This window comes from Rhincodon typus, unplaced genomic scaffold (genome assembly GCF_021869965.1).
Source record: "Rhincodon typus isolate 14 unplaced genomic scaffold, sRhiTyp1.1 hic_rhity00002987, whole genome shotgun sequence".
NCBI lineage: Eukaryota > Metazoa > Chordata > Chondrichthyes > Orectolobiformes > Rhincodontidae > Rhincodon > Rhincodon typus.
In genome coordinates, this window is record NW_025968625.1 from 7,205 (window position 1) to 22,539 (window position 15,335).

Below are 15,335 nucleotides of genomic sequence, written 5' to 3' on the forward strand. Positions count from 1 at the left end.
ACAGGCCTCAATCCACTCTACAAAGGATTTGACATTATACAGGCCTCGATCCACTCTACAAAGGATTTGACATTATACAGTCCTCAATCCTCTCTATAATGGGTAATCCACTCTACAATAGATGCTTTTGGGGTGGGTTGAATTCACTTGTCAGGGGATTGGAGACTGAGGAGTAACCCGAATTGGAAAGGAGTTAAGCTGGTAAGAGGAAGTGGAAAAGCTGCAAAGGAGGCTCGAAGACAGGAGAACCAAAGTTGAGCATTGAGTATACCTCGAATGTGGAATGATGTCAAAAAGTCAACGTTAAGAGTAAAAACCAAAAGAACTGCGGATGTTGTAAATCAGAAACAAAAACAGAAATTGCTGGAAATACTCAGCAGGTTTGGCAGCATCTGTGAAGAGAAATCAAAGTTAGAATTTCAGGTCGAGTGACCCTTCCTTAGAACTTTCTCACAACGTTAAAGGTACTCCATCTCAATGCAGGCAGCATTAACAACATGTCCAATGATCTAAATGCACAAATAGAGGGCAGTATTTGTGATATAATTGCCTTTATAAAAATATGATTGCATGGTGACCAGAACTTGGAACTGAACATACAATGGTATTCAATGTTTAGGAGGGATAGACAAGATGGAAAAGGAGGTCGAGTTATACCGATAGGAGAAACAGTCATTAAAAAAAATACTGTGGATTCGGGAAATCAGAAACAAAAACAGAAATTGCTAAGAACACAGCAGATCCGGCAGCATCTGTGGAACTGAAACGTTAACTCTGCTTTCTCTCCACAGATGCTGCCAGACTTGCTGAGTTTTTCCAACAATTTCTGTTTTTGTTGTTGTTGAAAGAGACCCGTTAAATTTATTGATAGGCAACCAAATACTTGTGATGGTGTTGTGTTAAATCAGGACATGAGAGAAACCTACAGCATGTGCAATACATTTATTGTGAGGGACTTCAATAAAAATAAAATACTGTGGATGCTGGAAATATGAAATAAAAACAGAATGCTGGAGAAACTCAACAGGTCTGAGTGCATTTGTGGGAGAGGGAAACAGATTTAATGTTTCAGGTCCAGTATGATTCTTCTTATGAAATGAAAAATATGAAAATGGACTGCAAAATCTTCTCCAGGTACATAAAAAGGAAACTTTTGACTAAGACAAATGTGGATCCATTAAAAACAGGTTCAGAAAGAATTTATAATGGGGAATAGAGAAATGGCAGAAAAGCGAAATGACTACTTTCAACGTAGTCTTATAGGGGCCTGAATGACGAAGGCTATGACAAAATATGTGGTGGACTGGCATGAGTAGTCCCCTAAAGCCTATCTTCACTTAGGCAGCAGCTTGCTGTAGATCTTATTCGTTGGGGTTATAATTGGCATAAAATGTGGTTGCAATCACGTGGGGCAGGACAGATAGCTAAGGAAGTGGGTTTGGGAGGATACGGAAGAAAACACATTGAATCTTGTGGAGAAAAACCCTCCAAAATACTCTACTGCGGCTTAGACTGAGCCAAAGAAGGTAAGATTCAGCCCTTTGAGAAAGACGCAAGAAACTCCCAGAACTATACATTCAAGTGGCGAGGGAGAAGCGATGCTGATTGAACCTAACATTAGCGAGCAGCGTGTACTAGAGAAACTAATAGGGTTGAAAGTTAATAAGTCCCTGGGACCTGGTACTACACCTCAGAGTGTTGAATGAGGTGGTTATAGAGATAATTGATGAATTTGTGATTATCTTCTCTAGATTGTGAAAAGATTCCTGCAGATTGGAAGCTTGCTAACGTCACTCCACTGATGTTGACTATTTTGTGATAATAATCAAAATGGCAAATGGAACTCTAGCCTCTGTACCTAAATATCTAGACTAGAAAAAGGGTAGAATCCATCCCAGTTATATAATGAATTGGTTAGACCACAGCTGGAGACAGTCAGAAGTTATGACACTACTTTATATAGAATGTATTGGACTTGATGAGGAGAGCTAAGTAGATTGCAATGAGTAGAAATTACACAAACTAGTGGTAGTTTCTGAAGGCGAACAGTTTAAGGTATGTTTAGTTGAGTTTCTCCAGGTATTAAGGGGAACAGAGAGGTTTAGATTCGATGAAGCAATAGTTGGGGAGTTGACGATGAGGAAGTGTAGACAAAAAAGCTCAGAGGAAAGATGAAGAATGAATGAATGAATATTGCTGAGAAAAGAGATGTGCCATTGAAGATTTTCATTTTGTACTCATCAGGATACAATCGCAAGAGAGCCAAATCCCAAAAGGAGCAACAATTTGCACGGCATCAGAAAAGATTGGTTGGCTCATCAAGATAGACTCTAATTGGTTGAGGCATTGCCATTGAGAATGCACCAGGGAACGACTGTCCCCAATGCATCTGAGGGGATGATGCTTCTAGGTGGCTAAATTAGGAGGGCAAACTGAGCTGGTGTGCCCTCGAGTTTCAATAATTGAGGGGCAATCTAATCATTCTTTAAAATGAGAAAGCAGGTTTGATAGGTTCTGTGTAAAGAAAATGTTTCTTCTGGTGGGAGTTCAGAATTACAGCTGCTAACGTTCACATTTGGAGTCAGGCCATTCATGAGGGAAACCAGTAAGCATTATAAAGAGCTTGTCTTTTTGACTATGGAGTGAAATGGGAAAATGACTTTTTGAGAAAAGGTTGTTGAAGGGCTTGATACTCAGTGGTTTGTACACAGGATCTAATTCAATGTGTTTGTTCATGGGGATCCAGTTGGAATACCAGGCCTTCAGCCAAATATAATAGCAGCCAAACAGAGACACACCAGGGAATTCCTGGAGGCCTGGTATTCCAACTGGAACTCCATCCACAAACACATTGAATTAGACACTGTGTACAAACCACTGAGAAACAGAACTGAAAGTAATATCAACCGTCCCAGCAAACCGAGACATATAAATAACTAGCGGGACATAACACCAACGCTTCACCGGAGGCACACTGACGATGTTACCTAGCAGGGTGATGAAACATTTGCAACCAAACCCACCAGCTCAGCGAGCATGTCTACAACCTCATGAACAACCAGAGCTACAAATCTTCTGAAAAATTTTAAGTGGACTGCTCTGTGGAGTGGTGACCAGTTGTCGATGGCAAAGGCCTCTGGCTCCCAGGTAACTGAACAGCTTGTGGCTGTGAATGAGATTCAGCGAAAGCCAGAAGCCAATGGACATATGGAAAGGAGGAAAGACACTTGAAGGTTGAAGAAAGACAGTTTATTTCCACCAGCACCCCCACCCACCCCCCCATCAGTTGCTGTAAGCTGTAACTTTTAACCAATAAGCCAGAAACCTTCTAATTTGTGACTCACGTGTTCCTGTACCGTCTGCCAAGAATGAAAACCACTTGAAGAGACAGAGAGAAATAAATATCAACAACCAGCAAGACCTGACAAACCAAAAGGATCATCTCAGGAAACCTTGTGGACAGGGACCATTGAAGTGCCTTTCCAGTCTTACCCTCCACTCAACACACCAGTTATTTTTTTAATGTGCATTGTGGGGATTTTTATCATGATTTAGCATTTTAACCAGTACAACTGTATGTCAACAGTTCACTGTTGTTTACACAGTCCGATTTATTTGTAATTATTAGTGATTTATTGTTTAGTGAAGAAACCTGGTCCATGCTTTCTGTCCACCTGGTCTTAAAAGGGAGGTAAACCAGGGAATTTTGCTCAACTCGAAAAAATCTTTTGGCGGTGACTCTGGGATAGTGGGACTATGTTACCCCAGTCAGGTGTGATAACAGCAGCAGCTTGGAGGATGGGGTCAATTAAAGTCCCAGGGACTGAGATGGTTCGATCCTGGTCAGGTCAGGGCACCTAGGGGTAAAGTGCAAAGGCAGATGGGATATGGTGTAGCATGATCGAAATAAATGGCAGAATGAGCTCAGCGGGCTGAATGGCCTCATCCCATTTCTATATACCTTTGCGAATCGTTGCTTGCCCTCTCACCTTCTGTTGCCTGTCCCTAATTGCCCTTGAGAGGGGCAAAGACAAAAATAAGGATGAAAATCATCCTAGATTAAAAATTAGCTCATTATTTTCAAAACCTTTCTATCTTCAGTCTGAGCCTTGTGAACAATGACTCTGACCAAGTTATTTTTAATCATGTGTCCATGGCAACAGGCCATATCTCTAGCCAGCTGAGGCAGAAGGCGGTTAAGGCCCAGAGATTTATGGATAGCACCACATGCAAATTAATACCAGTGAGCAACAAACAGTGGACTGTTCCAGACAAGTATACTGTGGTTTGTGTTTTGCTAGATGCACATGAATCTCCTTGGGTTTCACACTACATTTGCTGTGAAGTTCTCTCACTGACCTGTAATTCTGCTCTGAAACTCTGTGATACCCATTGAGATCTGCACCAAACCCTCACCGTCTTTGGCCCACATCTGGATTGTTATGTCACTTGAGCCTCAGGCTTAAAATCTCTCAGCAGTCTCCAGCATCTCAGTCAGTCCTCCTTCCAAATGCAAACCCTCCTTTGCTCTTATCTCTGGTTAACAACAACAACAACAACAACAACAACTGCAGCTTATGCCTGGGTGAAGGAGAGGGGTGGAGTTTATGTTTTTGTGTGTTTAACCTGACAACCAGGGACAAATCTCAGTTCAGATCCAAGATGGCAGCAGAGTAGGAATCTTCGGCCGGAGCTCACCCACTCCCTCCGTTGCTTTCTTTTTTCCTCTTTTGTGTTTCTGTCCTTCTTTCTTCTCAGAAATGTCCTGAACTCCCAGCCTCAGCACGGACTCAAACTCCCGGCCTCAGCACAGACTCAGACTCCCGGCCTCAGCCCAGACCTGGCGTGGCGATCTCTTGACTTGGCACGGTGGCCTCTCAACCCGTTGTGGCAGCCTCCCGGCCTGGCGTGGTGGTCTCTCGGCCTGGGGTGGTGGTGTCTCAGCCTGGAGTGGCCTCAGTGTGGATGATCGGCCTCAAGAGCCTCAAGGTGAAGCCTGGCACGGTCTGAAGTCAAGGCCCAGGGCGGAAAAGGGGTTAGGTGCCAGCATGGACTGGGGTGGAAAGACTGTTAGTCTGAACATTTTATTTCTTTATTTTTCAAATGTGTGATGCTGGACCTTTTATTTCTTTGTTTTTCTAATTTTTTCCCCTAAGAAATTGTACTTAAGAATCTGTACCTTAGTACCTTTGGCTCCATAAGTAGTGACCTGTAAACTTTACTCACTGAACTCATGTGAGTAATGTGACAATAAAGCTAATTCTAATTCTAAATTGTGGTCAACCTTACTGAAATGAAGAGGTGTTTCAAGTTTCAAATCAAGATCATCAACACAATCAGAAACCTCACGTTTTCTAAGCAGATTGTTCGTCCTCCTCTTTGTAATTAGGAGTGGGAACCTTGGCACAATGTTATTAATTACATTGGAAACAGAAGAGCAAGCATTTTGAATCATACAATACCTTTTTACAATTCGCTAATGGGACGTGGATGTCACCAGCTGGGCCAGCATTTATTGCCCGCCCTTAATTGCCCTTGAGAAGGTGGTGGTAAGGTGCCTTCATGTGCTGTAAATACACCTGCAATATCAACAGGGAGAGAATTCCAAGATTTTGACCCAGCAACACTAATGGGACAGCATTATATTTCCAGCTTCCTACAAATAGCTGGATTTTTAGAATTTCTTGCAACCGTTCATGGAATGTGAGCATCACTGGCTAAACCAACATTTGCACTCACTAATAGCCCAGAGGACAGTCAAGAGTTAATTCCATTGGGGTGAGTCTGGATTCAGATGCACACCAGTAGTTACCTTACCTAAAGTAAACCATGTGCTTTTACCCAACAATTGACAACAGTTTTATCATTAGACTGAGTTTTTTATTGTTGAATTTAACCATCTACCATGTTGGAATTTGAACCCAGGCCTCTAGAATATTATCTGGTCTTGGGGTTAATAGTCCAGTAGATAGGCTATCACATTTAATGCAGTGAAAATATGTTTATAGAACTAAACAAAAGCTCCAGGCATTACATTGATATACAATGCTCCATTTTTAGGCACTTAAATACTTCCATAACACCACAAGAAATAGGAAGAGGAGTGGGCCATTCGGGCCCTCAAGCCTGCTCAATAGGATCATGGCTGATCAGGCACTCCTCATGTCCCCTTTCCGGCCCATTCCCTATAACCCTTGATTCCCGATTGATCTAGAATCTATCTATCTCGACCTTAATATACACAAGGACTCTGCAACCCTCCCACAGCTCTCTGTGGCAAGGAGTTCCAAAGGCACACTACCTCCTGAGAGAAAAAAATTTCTCCCCATCTCAGTCTTAAATTCATGCTGTTTAATTCTGACCCTATTCCCTCTGGTCCCAGGCTCTCCGAGGAGGGGAAACATCCTTTCAGTATTTACCCTGTCAAGACCGTGTTTCAATGAGATCATCTCTCATTCTTCTAAACTCCAATGAGTAGAATCCCAACCTGTTTAGCCTTTGCTCATAAGGCAGTCCCTCAATACCAGTGATCATCCAGTGAACCCTCTCTGGATTTCCTACAATGGAATGATATCGTTCCTTAAATTTGGAGACCAAAACTGCTCACAGTACTCCATTGTGCTCCCACCAGCAACTTGTACAGTTACAGTAAGATTTCCCTATTCTTATGCTCCAACCCCTTTGAAACAAGGGCCAACATTCCATTCACCTTCCTGATTCCCTGCTGCCCCTGTGTGCTAGCTTTCTGTGTTTCATACACAAGTCCCTCCAAATCCGTTTGTGTTGCAGCTTCTCTGTAGCTTTCTCCATTTAAATAATATCCTGTTCTTTTTTTCTGTCTTCCAAAATGAACAACTTCACATTTTCCCACATTATACTCCATTTTTTGCCCACTTACCCAACCTATCAATATCTGTCTGTAAACTGTCTGCATCCCTCTCACAACTTGCCTTTCCACTCATTTTTATACCTTCTGCAAATTTGGCTGCAGTTCGTTCACTTCCTTCTTCTGAGTCATTATTATATATTGTAAACCGTTGTGGTCTCAGTTCTGATCCCTGTGGAACCCCACTGATCATAGGTCATCAACTTTAGAAAGGATCCCTTATCCCACTCGTTGTTTCCTGCCCATTAGCCAAATCTCTGTCCATGCCACAACTAAAAGTGTAAATATTTTTAAAAGATGCCTATTAGTGCCTTGGCCTCTGAAAGCTGGAAACGTTTCTGAATGCTTGATAATTATTGAACATTATTCTTGTTGATTTATTCGTGGGAGGTGGTTGTCGCTGGCTGGGCCCAGCATTTATTGCCTGTCCCTAGTTGCCCCTTGAGAAGGTGGTGGTGAGCTGCCTTCTTGAACTACTGCAATATGTGCTGTAGATAGACCCACAATGTTGTTAGGGGGGATAATTCCACAAGTTTGGACTCAGGGACAGTAAAGCGACGCCAATATACTTCCAAATCAGGATGGGTGAGTGACTTGTAGGGGAACTTGCAGGCGTTGTTGTTCCCATGTGTCTGCTGCCCTTCTAGCTGGAAGTGGTTGAGGATTTGGAAAGTGCTGTCTGAAGATTTTTGGCGGAAGATGACTTCGATCTGGAGGCAGGGCCCATGTCTAGGGCCATGTGCTGAATGTGACCGCCTCCAGGCAGCTCTTCTGTTAGAGTGCTGCTGCAGGGAAGGTTTCCTAGTGGATGGTAGGAGCTGCTGCATGGTGCATGAATACTAGGCCATCATCCCAAACAAAGTTATGTTAGGGGAGGTGGTGGCATTATGGTATTGTCACTGGACTAACCACCCAGAACTCTCAGGCTAATATGCCAGGGACGGGAGTTTGAATCCTGCCGTGGCAGATGGTTAACATTTGGATTCACTGAAGCGCTAATCCAATGCTGGCTGCTGTCAAATGTTTAAAAATTCATCTGTTTCACTAAGGAAGGAAATCTGTCATTCTTACCCGGTCTGGCCTACATGTGACTCCAGACCCACAGTAATGTGGTTGATTTGTAACTCTTGTCTGAAATGGCACTAACAAGCCACTCAGCTCTAGGGCAATTAGGGATGGGTAATAAATGCTGGCCTAGTCAGTGTGGTCCACATCCCAGGAATTAATTTAAAAAAGACAGTTTCTCCTTACATCTCTGTGGAAGCCTTCCTAACAATGGAATGTGAGCAGTCAGTGATCGAGTTACTTCATGATCCCTGGATGTCAAGTTGTTTCATTTTTCTTCTTTCCCATCTCCCTGTTCTATCGGTTTAGACTCATTCTGCTTCAGGACTCCTTCCCCCGAATCTTCCAACGTCTGCAGAACTTACAAACGCAAGACTGAGTTTGAAAAATTTTCAATCAATCCACGCCTGCTCGTCCGTCGGCTCTCCCTGCGTGGCTGCATTCTGTCGCTGTTGGCCTTTGATCTTTACCTCAGTGTAAAAAAAAACACATCGAACCAGCTGTTTCTCAGCCTCCCGAGCTGAGGCTATTTGAATATCTAACCATAATGTTCAGACATTATGATTTGGAACGTGAGTCAGCTGCATCTGTTTCCGATTATGTTTATTCTTGTGCAGAAGAGGACACAAGAAGCCTTTACTTTCAACTATCCAGCTTATTTCACAGACTTATTACATAGTGAGAGAGATAAAAGGAGGGATGTAGAGAGAAAGAGAGATATAGAACAATGAACAGTACAACACAGGAATAGGCCCTTTGGCCCACCAAGACTGTGCTGACAAATGGTGCCTTTCTAAATTTTAACCTCTATGTGGTCCATATCCCTCTATTTGTTGCCTATTCAGTTATCTGTCAAGATGCCTCTTAAACATTGCTATTGTATCAGCCTCTACCATCTCCTCTGGCAGCACATTCCAGGCACTCATCACCCTCTGTATAAAACAAAATGCCACCCACATCTCCTTTAAACATTCCCCCTTCTACTTTAAACCTATGTCTCTGAGTAATTGACATTTCTACCCAGGCAAAAAGACTTTGACTATCCTTTGTACCCATGCCTGTCATAATTTTGTAAATTTCTATCAGTTTGACCCACATCCTTCAACATTCAAGAGAAAACAAACCAAGTTTGTCCAAACTCTCCTCATGGCTAATACCCTCCAAACCGGGCAACATCCTGGTAAACATTTTCTGTACTATCTCCAAAGTCTTCACATCCTTCCGGCAGTGCAGAGATCAGAACTGTACGCAATATTCCACATGTGGCCGAACTGAAATTCTATACAGCTGCAACATGACTTGCTAATTTTTATGCTCTCTGCTCCAATTGATGAAGGCATGCATGCAATATGCTTTCTTGATCTCCTTATCCACTGGTGATGCCACTTTCAGGGTACTGTGGACCTGTAAGCCTAGATCCATCAGTGTGTTGATGCTACTAAGGTAGGAATGGAGGTTAGATAGACCTTAGGTTTAGGGTAAAAGTTCAGCACAACATCGTGGGCCGAAGGGCCTGTACTGTGCTGTACTGTTCTATGTTCTATGTTCTACTAAGTGTTTTGCCATTAACTGTATAAAAGCTAGACAGGGAAACAGAAAGAGAGAGAGACTGAGAAATAGACAGATAGATACTTGGATAAATAGAACAATGAACAGCATGTGCTGGAGATCTGAAACAAAAACAGAAATTGCTGGAGAAAGTCACCAGGTCTGTTTCTCTGAACACGATAGATCACTCACTCGAAAAACTAATAACTCTGTTTTTGTCTCCATAGATGCTGCCAGACCTGCTGAGTTTCTCAAACAATTTCTGTTTTTGACACAAATAGATAGACAGACACAGAGTTGGACTGCCAGAGACATAAACTGATAGATGAATTGATACAGATGGACACGAGAGAGATAGAGATAAACAGAAACAAACAGATAGATAGATTTAGATATAATTAAGACTCCTAATTGCCCATGTTTGCAAAGTGGGTGCACTTAAGCTAAGTACAACCTATTACCAGATCTCATGGTCAGAGCACCTTCACTGATTACAGCTCTCTACTGAACAATTGCTCAGCCTGTGCTCTCGATGGCACTGCACACCAACTCAAGACATAATTCCTGTGTTTTTCTGGTTGTGAGTTATTTTTTTAACCAACTTCTTTAACCAACCTGTTCAGAGATGCTATTACACACCTCTGGAGCAGGTGGGATGTGAACTTGCACCTCCTGGTCCGGGGGTAGGGACACTACCACTGTGCCGCAAGAGGTCCCTACATTAAACTGATAACAACAGATAACTACACTCAGTCTTAGCCAAAAGGTCGGGAAGCGGTGATCTGTTCATGTACAATCCGGATGCCCCATTGGTCTATCTGCACATGCCCTGTAGTTCTACATCCTGTTTCAGACCCTCTACCTGGCAGAGAGACTGGTCCTTGATCTCTGTGCTGAGGTGCTCAGTGGCAGGTCTCAATGTTGGAGTCAGATGAGGGAAACAGGAAAGTGAGTGTAGTCCAGGGGTGATACTGCCCCTTGTGGCTGGGAGTGTAGGTTACGGAGGGGCAGTCAGACTCACACATTTGGGTTGTCCAAGGCCTGATAGATCAGGAAGACCTGGAGTCCCCTTATCCTCGCACTAGGTATGTCATTGCCATATCTTCATCGAGTTATATAGTTTTACATCACAGAAAGAGGCCCTTTGCCCAAGTGGCTCAGTGGTTAGCACTGCTGCCTCACAGTGCCAAGGACCCAGGTTTGATTCCACCCTCGGGCAACTGTCTGTGTGGGTGTGCTCTGGTTTCCTCCCACAGTTCAAAGATGTGCAGGTTAGGTGCATTGGCCATGCTAAATTGCCCGTAGTGTCCAGGGATGTGCAGGCTAAGGGGATTAGCCATGGGAAATGTGGGATTACAGGAATAGGGTCTGAGTAGGATATTCTTTGGAAGGTTGTTGAGGACTCAATGGGCCAAGTGGCCTGCTCCCACACTGTAGGGATTCTATGATTTTTTGGTCATCACATTCATGCCAGTCATAAAGCACCTAACTACTCTAGTCCCATTTCCCAGCACTTGGCCCGTAGCCGAGTCTGTTGTGGGGCTTCAAGTGATCATCTATGTCCTTTTTAAATGTTGTGATGATTCTCACATTTACCACCCTTTCAGCCGGTGAGTTCCAGAAACATCACACCCTCTGGGTGAATAAATTCTTCTTTAAACCGCCTCTAAACTTCCTGCCCTTTACCTTAAATCTCTATCTCCTGCTTATTGACCCCTGTCTGAGAGGAAAACATTTCTCCCTATGTACTCTGCCTATGCCCTTTGTAATTTTTTACACTTTGGTCAGGCATTGCCTTCGGTCTCCTCTGCTCTATGGAAAACAATCCCAAGCCTACCTAACCTCTCTTTGTAGCTGAAAGGGTCCATGCAACATCCTGGTGAATCTTCTCTGCATCCCTTCCAGTGCAATCACATCCTTCCTACAGTGTGGTGATCAGAACCGCGTGCAGTACTTCAGCTGTAGTCTTACTAATGCTATCTTCAGCTCCATCGTGACCTCCTTGATCTTGTCTTTATTAGTTGAGACATTGAATCCAAGTATTGCATTTGCGTTTGAGGATCTAAAGACATGCACATCAAGCTCCCTCTGATCCGATGTACTTCCTAAGGTCCTACCATTCAATGTATTCTCCCTTGCCTTGTTAGGCTTCCCAAAATGCAACATTTCACATGAACAGAATTAAAGTTCATTTAAAGTTTTAGCAAAGATCTGTAGCTCGGGTTTGTGGGTGAGGTGTTGACTTGCTCGCTGAGCTGGCTTGTTATCATTCAGATGTTTCGTCATCATGCTCACTGATGTTACCTAGCATGGTGACGAAACGTCTGAACGAGAACAAACCAGCTCGGCGAGCAAGTCAACAACCTCATTAAAGTTCATTTGCCACTGTTCAGACCATTTGACCAGCCCACCATTCTCAGCCTGTAACCGAACACAGGAAGAGAATCCACTTTGTCTGGAATTACCCGGGAGTGGTCCTCCACTGTGAATGGGCAGCATCCTCAGAGTCTAAGGGTTGTGATGTTCAAGTCTCAATCCGGAGGATTCAAAACCAAACCGAGGATCTGAGGGAGAGCCACACTGTCAGTGTGTGGGGGAGACATTACACTGAGCTGCTGCCTGTCCTGTCAGTTTGTAAACGGAGAGTGTTCTTTCTCTCCTTCCCTGTTTGGCTGGGTGAGGGAATGGTGAAGCAGTTCCTGACTGTTTGGGCTTACACCTGGGTGGAGTTCTCTGGATGGTACAGACAGGAGCCAGGCTACAATGCCCACTGCAAATCTTAACTTAGAGCCGTGCATGATGGCTCAGTGTGGGATGGGTACTGGAGGGGATATGGGTCTACGATCAGTGCCTTCGAGAGGAGAGGACATTGATGGAAGGATATCAGGGGGTGCAGTGTTGTGGGGAGTCCTATGGTGGGTTAACATCAGGCAGCAGGGTGCATTGCAGGATTGGTGCTATCTCAATGTCAGAGTCAGAGCGCTCTGAGTAACGTGAGAGTTGTGTGCACGGACTGTGCTCTGATGTGAGGAATGTGCAAACTCCACATAGACAGTTGCCTGAGGGTGGAATTGAACCTGACTCCCTAGGCACTTTGAGGCAGCAGTGCTAACCACTGAGCCACCGTACTACCTCCTCTATAGCAAAATCATGCTGCCTCAGATAAAGGGACCAAAACTGCACTTGAGCTGTGGCCTCACCTATACCCAGTGTACATGCAGCAAGACAATCCTTGTTCCTGTTCTCGAGTGCTCTCACTATGAAAGCCAACACACAGTCTGTCTTCTTTACTGCCTGCTGCACCTGCGTGCTTACTATCAGTGACTGGTGCATGAGGACACTCAGATCTTTTTGAACATTCACCTCTCTCAAATTACAGCCATACAAATAATAATCTACCTTGCTACTTTTGCTATCAAAGTGAAACTCCACATGAAACTGCATTTGCCCATTCGTTCAGCCTGTCCAAATCACCCTGCGACATCTCTGCATCCTCCTCTCAGCTCATCCTTCCACCCAGCTATGTGTCATATTCAAATTTTGAAATACTACATTTAGCTTCCTCATGTGAAAAAGACCCATTTATTCCTACTCCTTGTTTCCTATCTGCCAACCAATTTTCTACCCATTTCAATACAGTACCCTCAATCCCTTGTACTTTCAGTTTACATGTTAAACTCTTATGTATGATCAGTTGGGTCCTCTGCCGTTCTCACTGACTGAGTTACGAGTACACTGTCAATTTCTGTTAGCTGGTCACATCGCCACTCTCGAACAAGATAAACCAGCTGTGGCATTGCAGGGATTAACAAATGCTCCGGCCTCAGGAAAGACTGACCCCTCTTCACATTACCCTAACACTGTGTTACCTGCATCTCCCCGAGGCGAGTGCTGACAAAGAGGCTGCACTGAGCCTGGGATATAATGGGGAAGAAGCTCCTACAGGTGGGAAAAGGTCAGTAATCATAATTATAGAATCGCTGCAGTGAGAAAGCAGTCCTAAAGCAGTCCATGTTCAAATGCAACAAGATCTGGACAATATCCAGGTGGCAAGTGGCAAGAAACATTCACACCACACAAATGCCAGGCTGTGACCATCGCCAATAAGAGACAATCTAACCACCACCCCTTGACATTCAATGGTGCTACCATCACTGAATCCCCCACTATCAACATCTGGGAGTTATCATTGACCAGAAACTCAACTGGACTCACCACATAAACACAGTGGCTACAACAGCAGGTCAGAAGCTGGGAATACTGTGGCGAGTAACTCACCTCCCGACTCCTCAAAGCCTGTCCGCCATCTACAAGGCACAAGTCAGGAGTGTGATGGAATACTCCCCTCTTGCCTGGATGAGTGCAGCCCTAACAACACTCAAGAAGCTCTGCACCATCCAGGACAAAGCCGCCGGCTTGATTGGCACTACATCCACAAGCATCCACTCCCTCCACCACCGACACTCAGTAGCAGCAGTGTGTCCTATCTGCAAGATGCACTGCAGAAATTCAAAGATCCTCAGACAGCACCTTCCAAACCCATGACCACTTCCATCTAGAAGGACCAGGGCAGCAGATATATGTGAACACCACCACCTGCAAGTTCCCCTCCAAGCCACTCACCATCTTGACTTGGAAATATATCGCCGTTCGTTTACAGTCGCTGGTTCAAAATTCTGGAATTCCCTCCCTAATAGCAGTGAGCACCCAGAGGAAACCCACACAGGAGCCAGGAAGAATGTGCAAACTCCATGCAGACAGTCACCTGAGGGTGGAATCAAACCCATGTCCCTGGAGCTGTGAGTCAGCAATGCTAACCACTGAGCAACCGTGCCACCTTATATTCTTAGTTCCAAGAATATATTTGAAAAAATAACACTTGCAAATACACAGGGACTTCTACGATCTCAGAATAGTCCGCAGTGTTTTTAAATTGTAATCACTGGTGTAACGTGACAGGCATGTCGGTCCATTTGTGCACAGCAAGCTCCCATAAACAGCAACATAACAGGATATTCCATTTTTATGATGCTGGTTATTGGGTGAATATTAGTCAGGACCCCAGGAAGAGGTATCCCATCGATTTTCTTTGAAATAGTTGCAGAGGATTTTGGACAGAGAGACTGTGGGGCACGGCCTGGAAAATCGATACCCCTGACACTGCAGCAAACTCTCAGAGCTACAATCGAGCGCTGGCCTCCAGCTGATGTGTCACATTTCTGGAGTGTGACAGGAGCTAATGTCCTCTTGACTGTGAGTGTTGAGAGTGCTCCCCTCAGTTTGGATTCTATCCTGTTTTGGGGGTGTACCTCACCATGTGGAGCTGAGCTGTGTCAGAGTGGCATACTGTAGTCCTGGTGTCTATGTGCAGTGGGAAATGTGAAACAAAGGTTTAAGCAGCCCCTTGCTGGGAGGATATTGTGCTGTGGCAACCACAGCAAAAGTCATCAGAGCTTAATCTGCTGATGATTTAAAATTCCCAGGGTCCTCAGCTCCAATGTGGCCGAGGATTGACACTGATAAAGTCCTCAGTCACAGCAGCAATTGCTGTGAAAACAAAGGTGCGGTAAACAGCAGTTCCACGTCACACTGCAGACAGTGCACAGACTCCTCATTATGGGCTGTGGGAACAACATGCAAAATCAAAATTATCCCTGAGGGCTGGACCTATCACCAGCAACATCACTGAAACATGGCAACACCTCCACACACACACACACACTCACACTCACACACCTCCACACACACACACTCACTCACACACACACATACACATTCAACTCCACACACACACACACACACACACACACACTCACACACACACACACACACACAC

At 44.4% G+C, this 15,335-nt stretch overlaps 1 protein-coding gene across 1 annotated transcript in view; it reads right to left on the reverse strand.

Moving 5' to 3' along the window:
- The window catches only part of LOC109920807 (LIM homeobox transcription factor 1-alpha-like), a gene marked incomplete at its 3' end in the record, with an annotated part of 15,177 nt that extends 6,934 nt beyond the window's left edge, over positions 1–8,243 (reverse strand). The window contains exon 1 of the mRNA XM_048593511.1: positions 8,138–8,243. Coding sequence (XP_048449468.1) covers positions 8,138–8,139 — 2 coding nt within the window. The remainder of the gene's footprint in view (positions 1–8,137) is intronic.
- Positions 8,244–15,335: the final 7,092 nt, after the last annotated feature.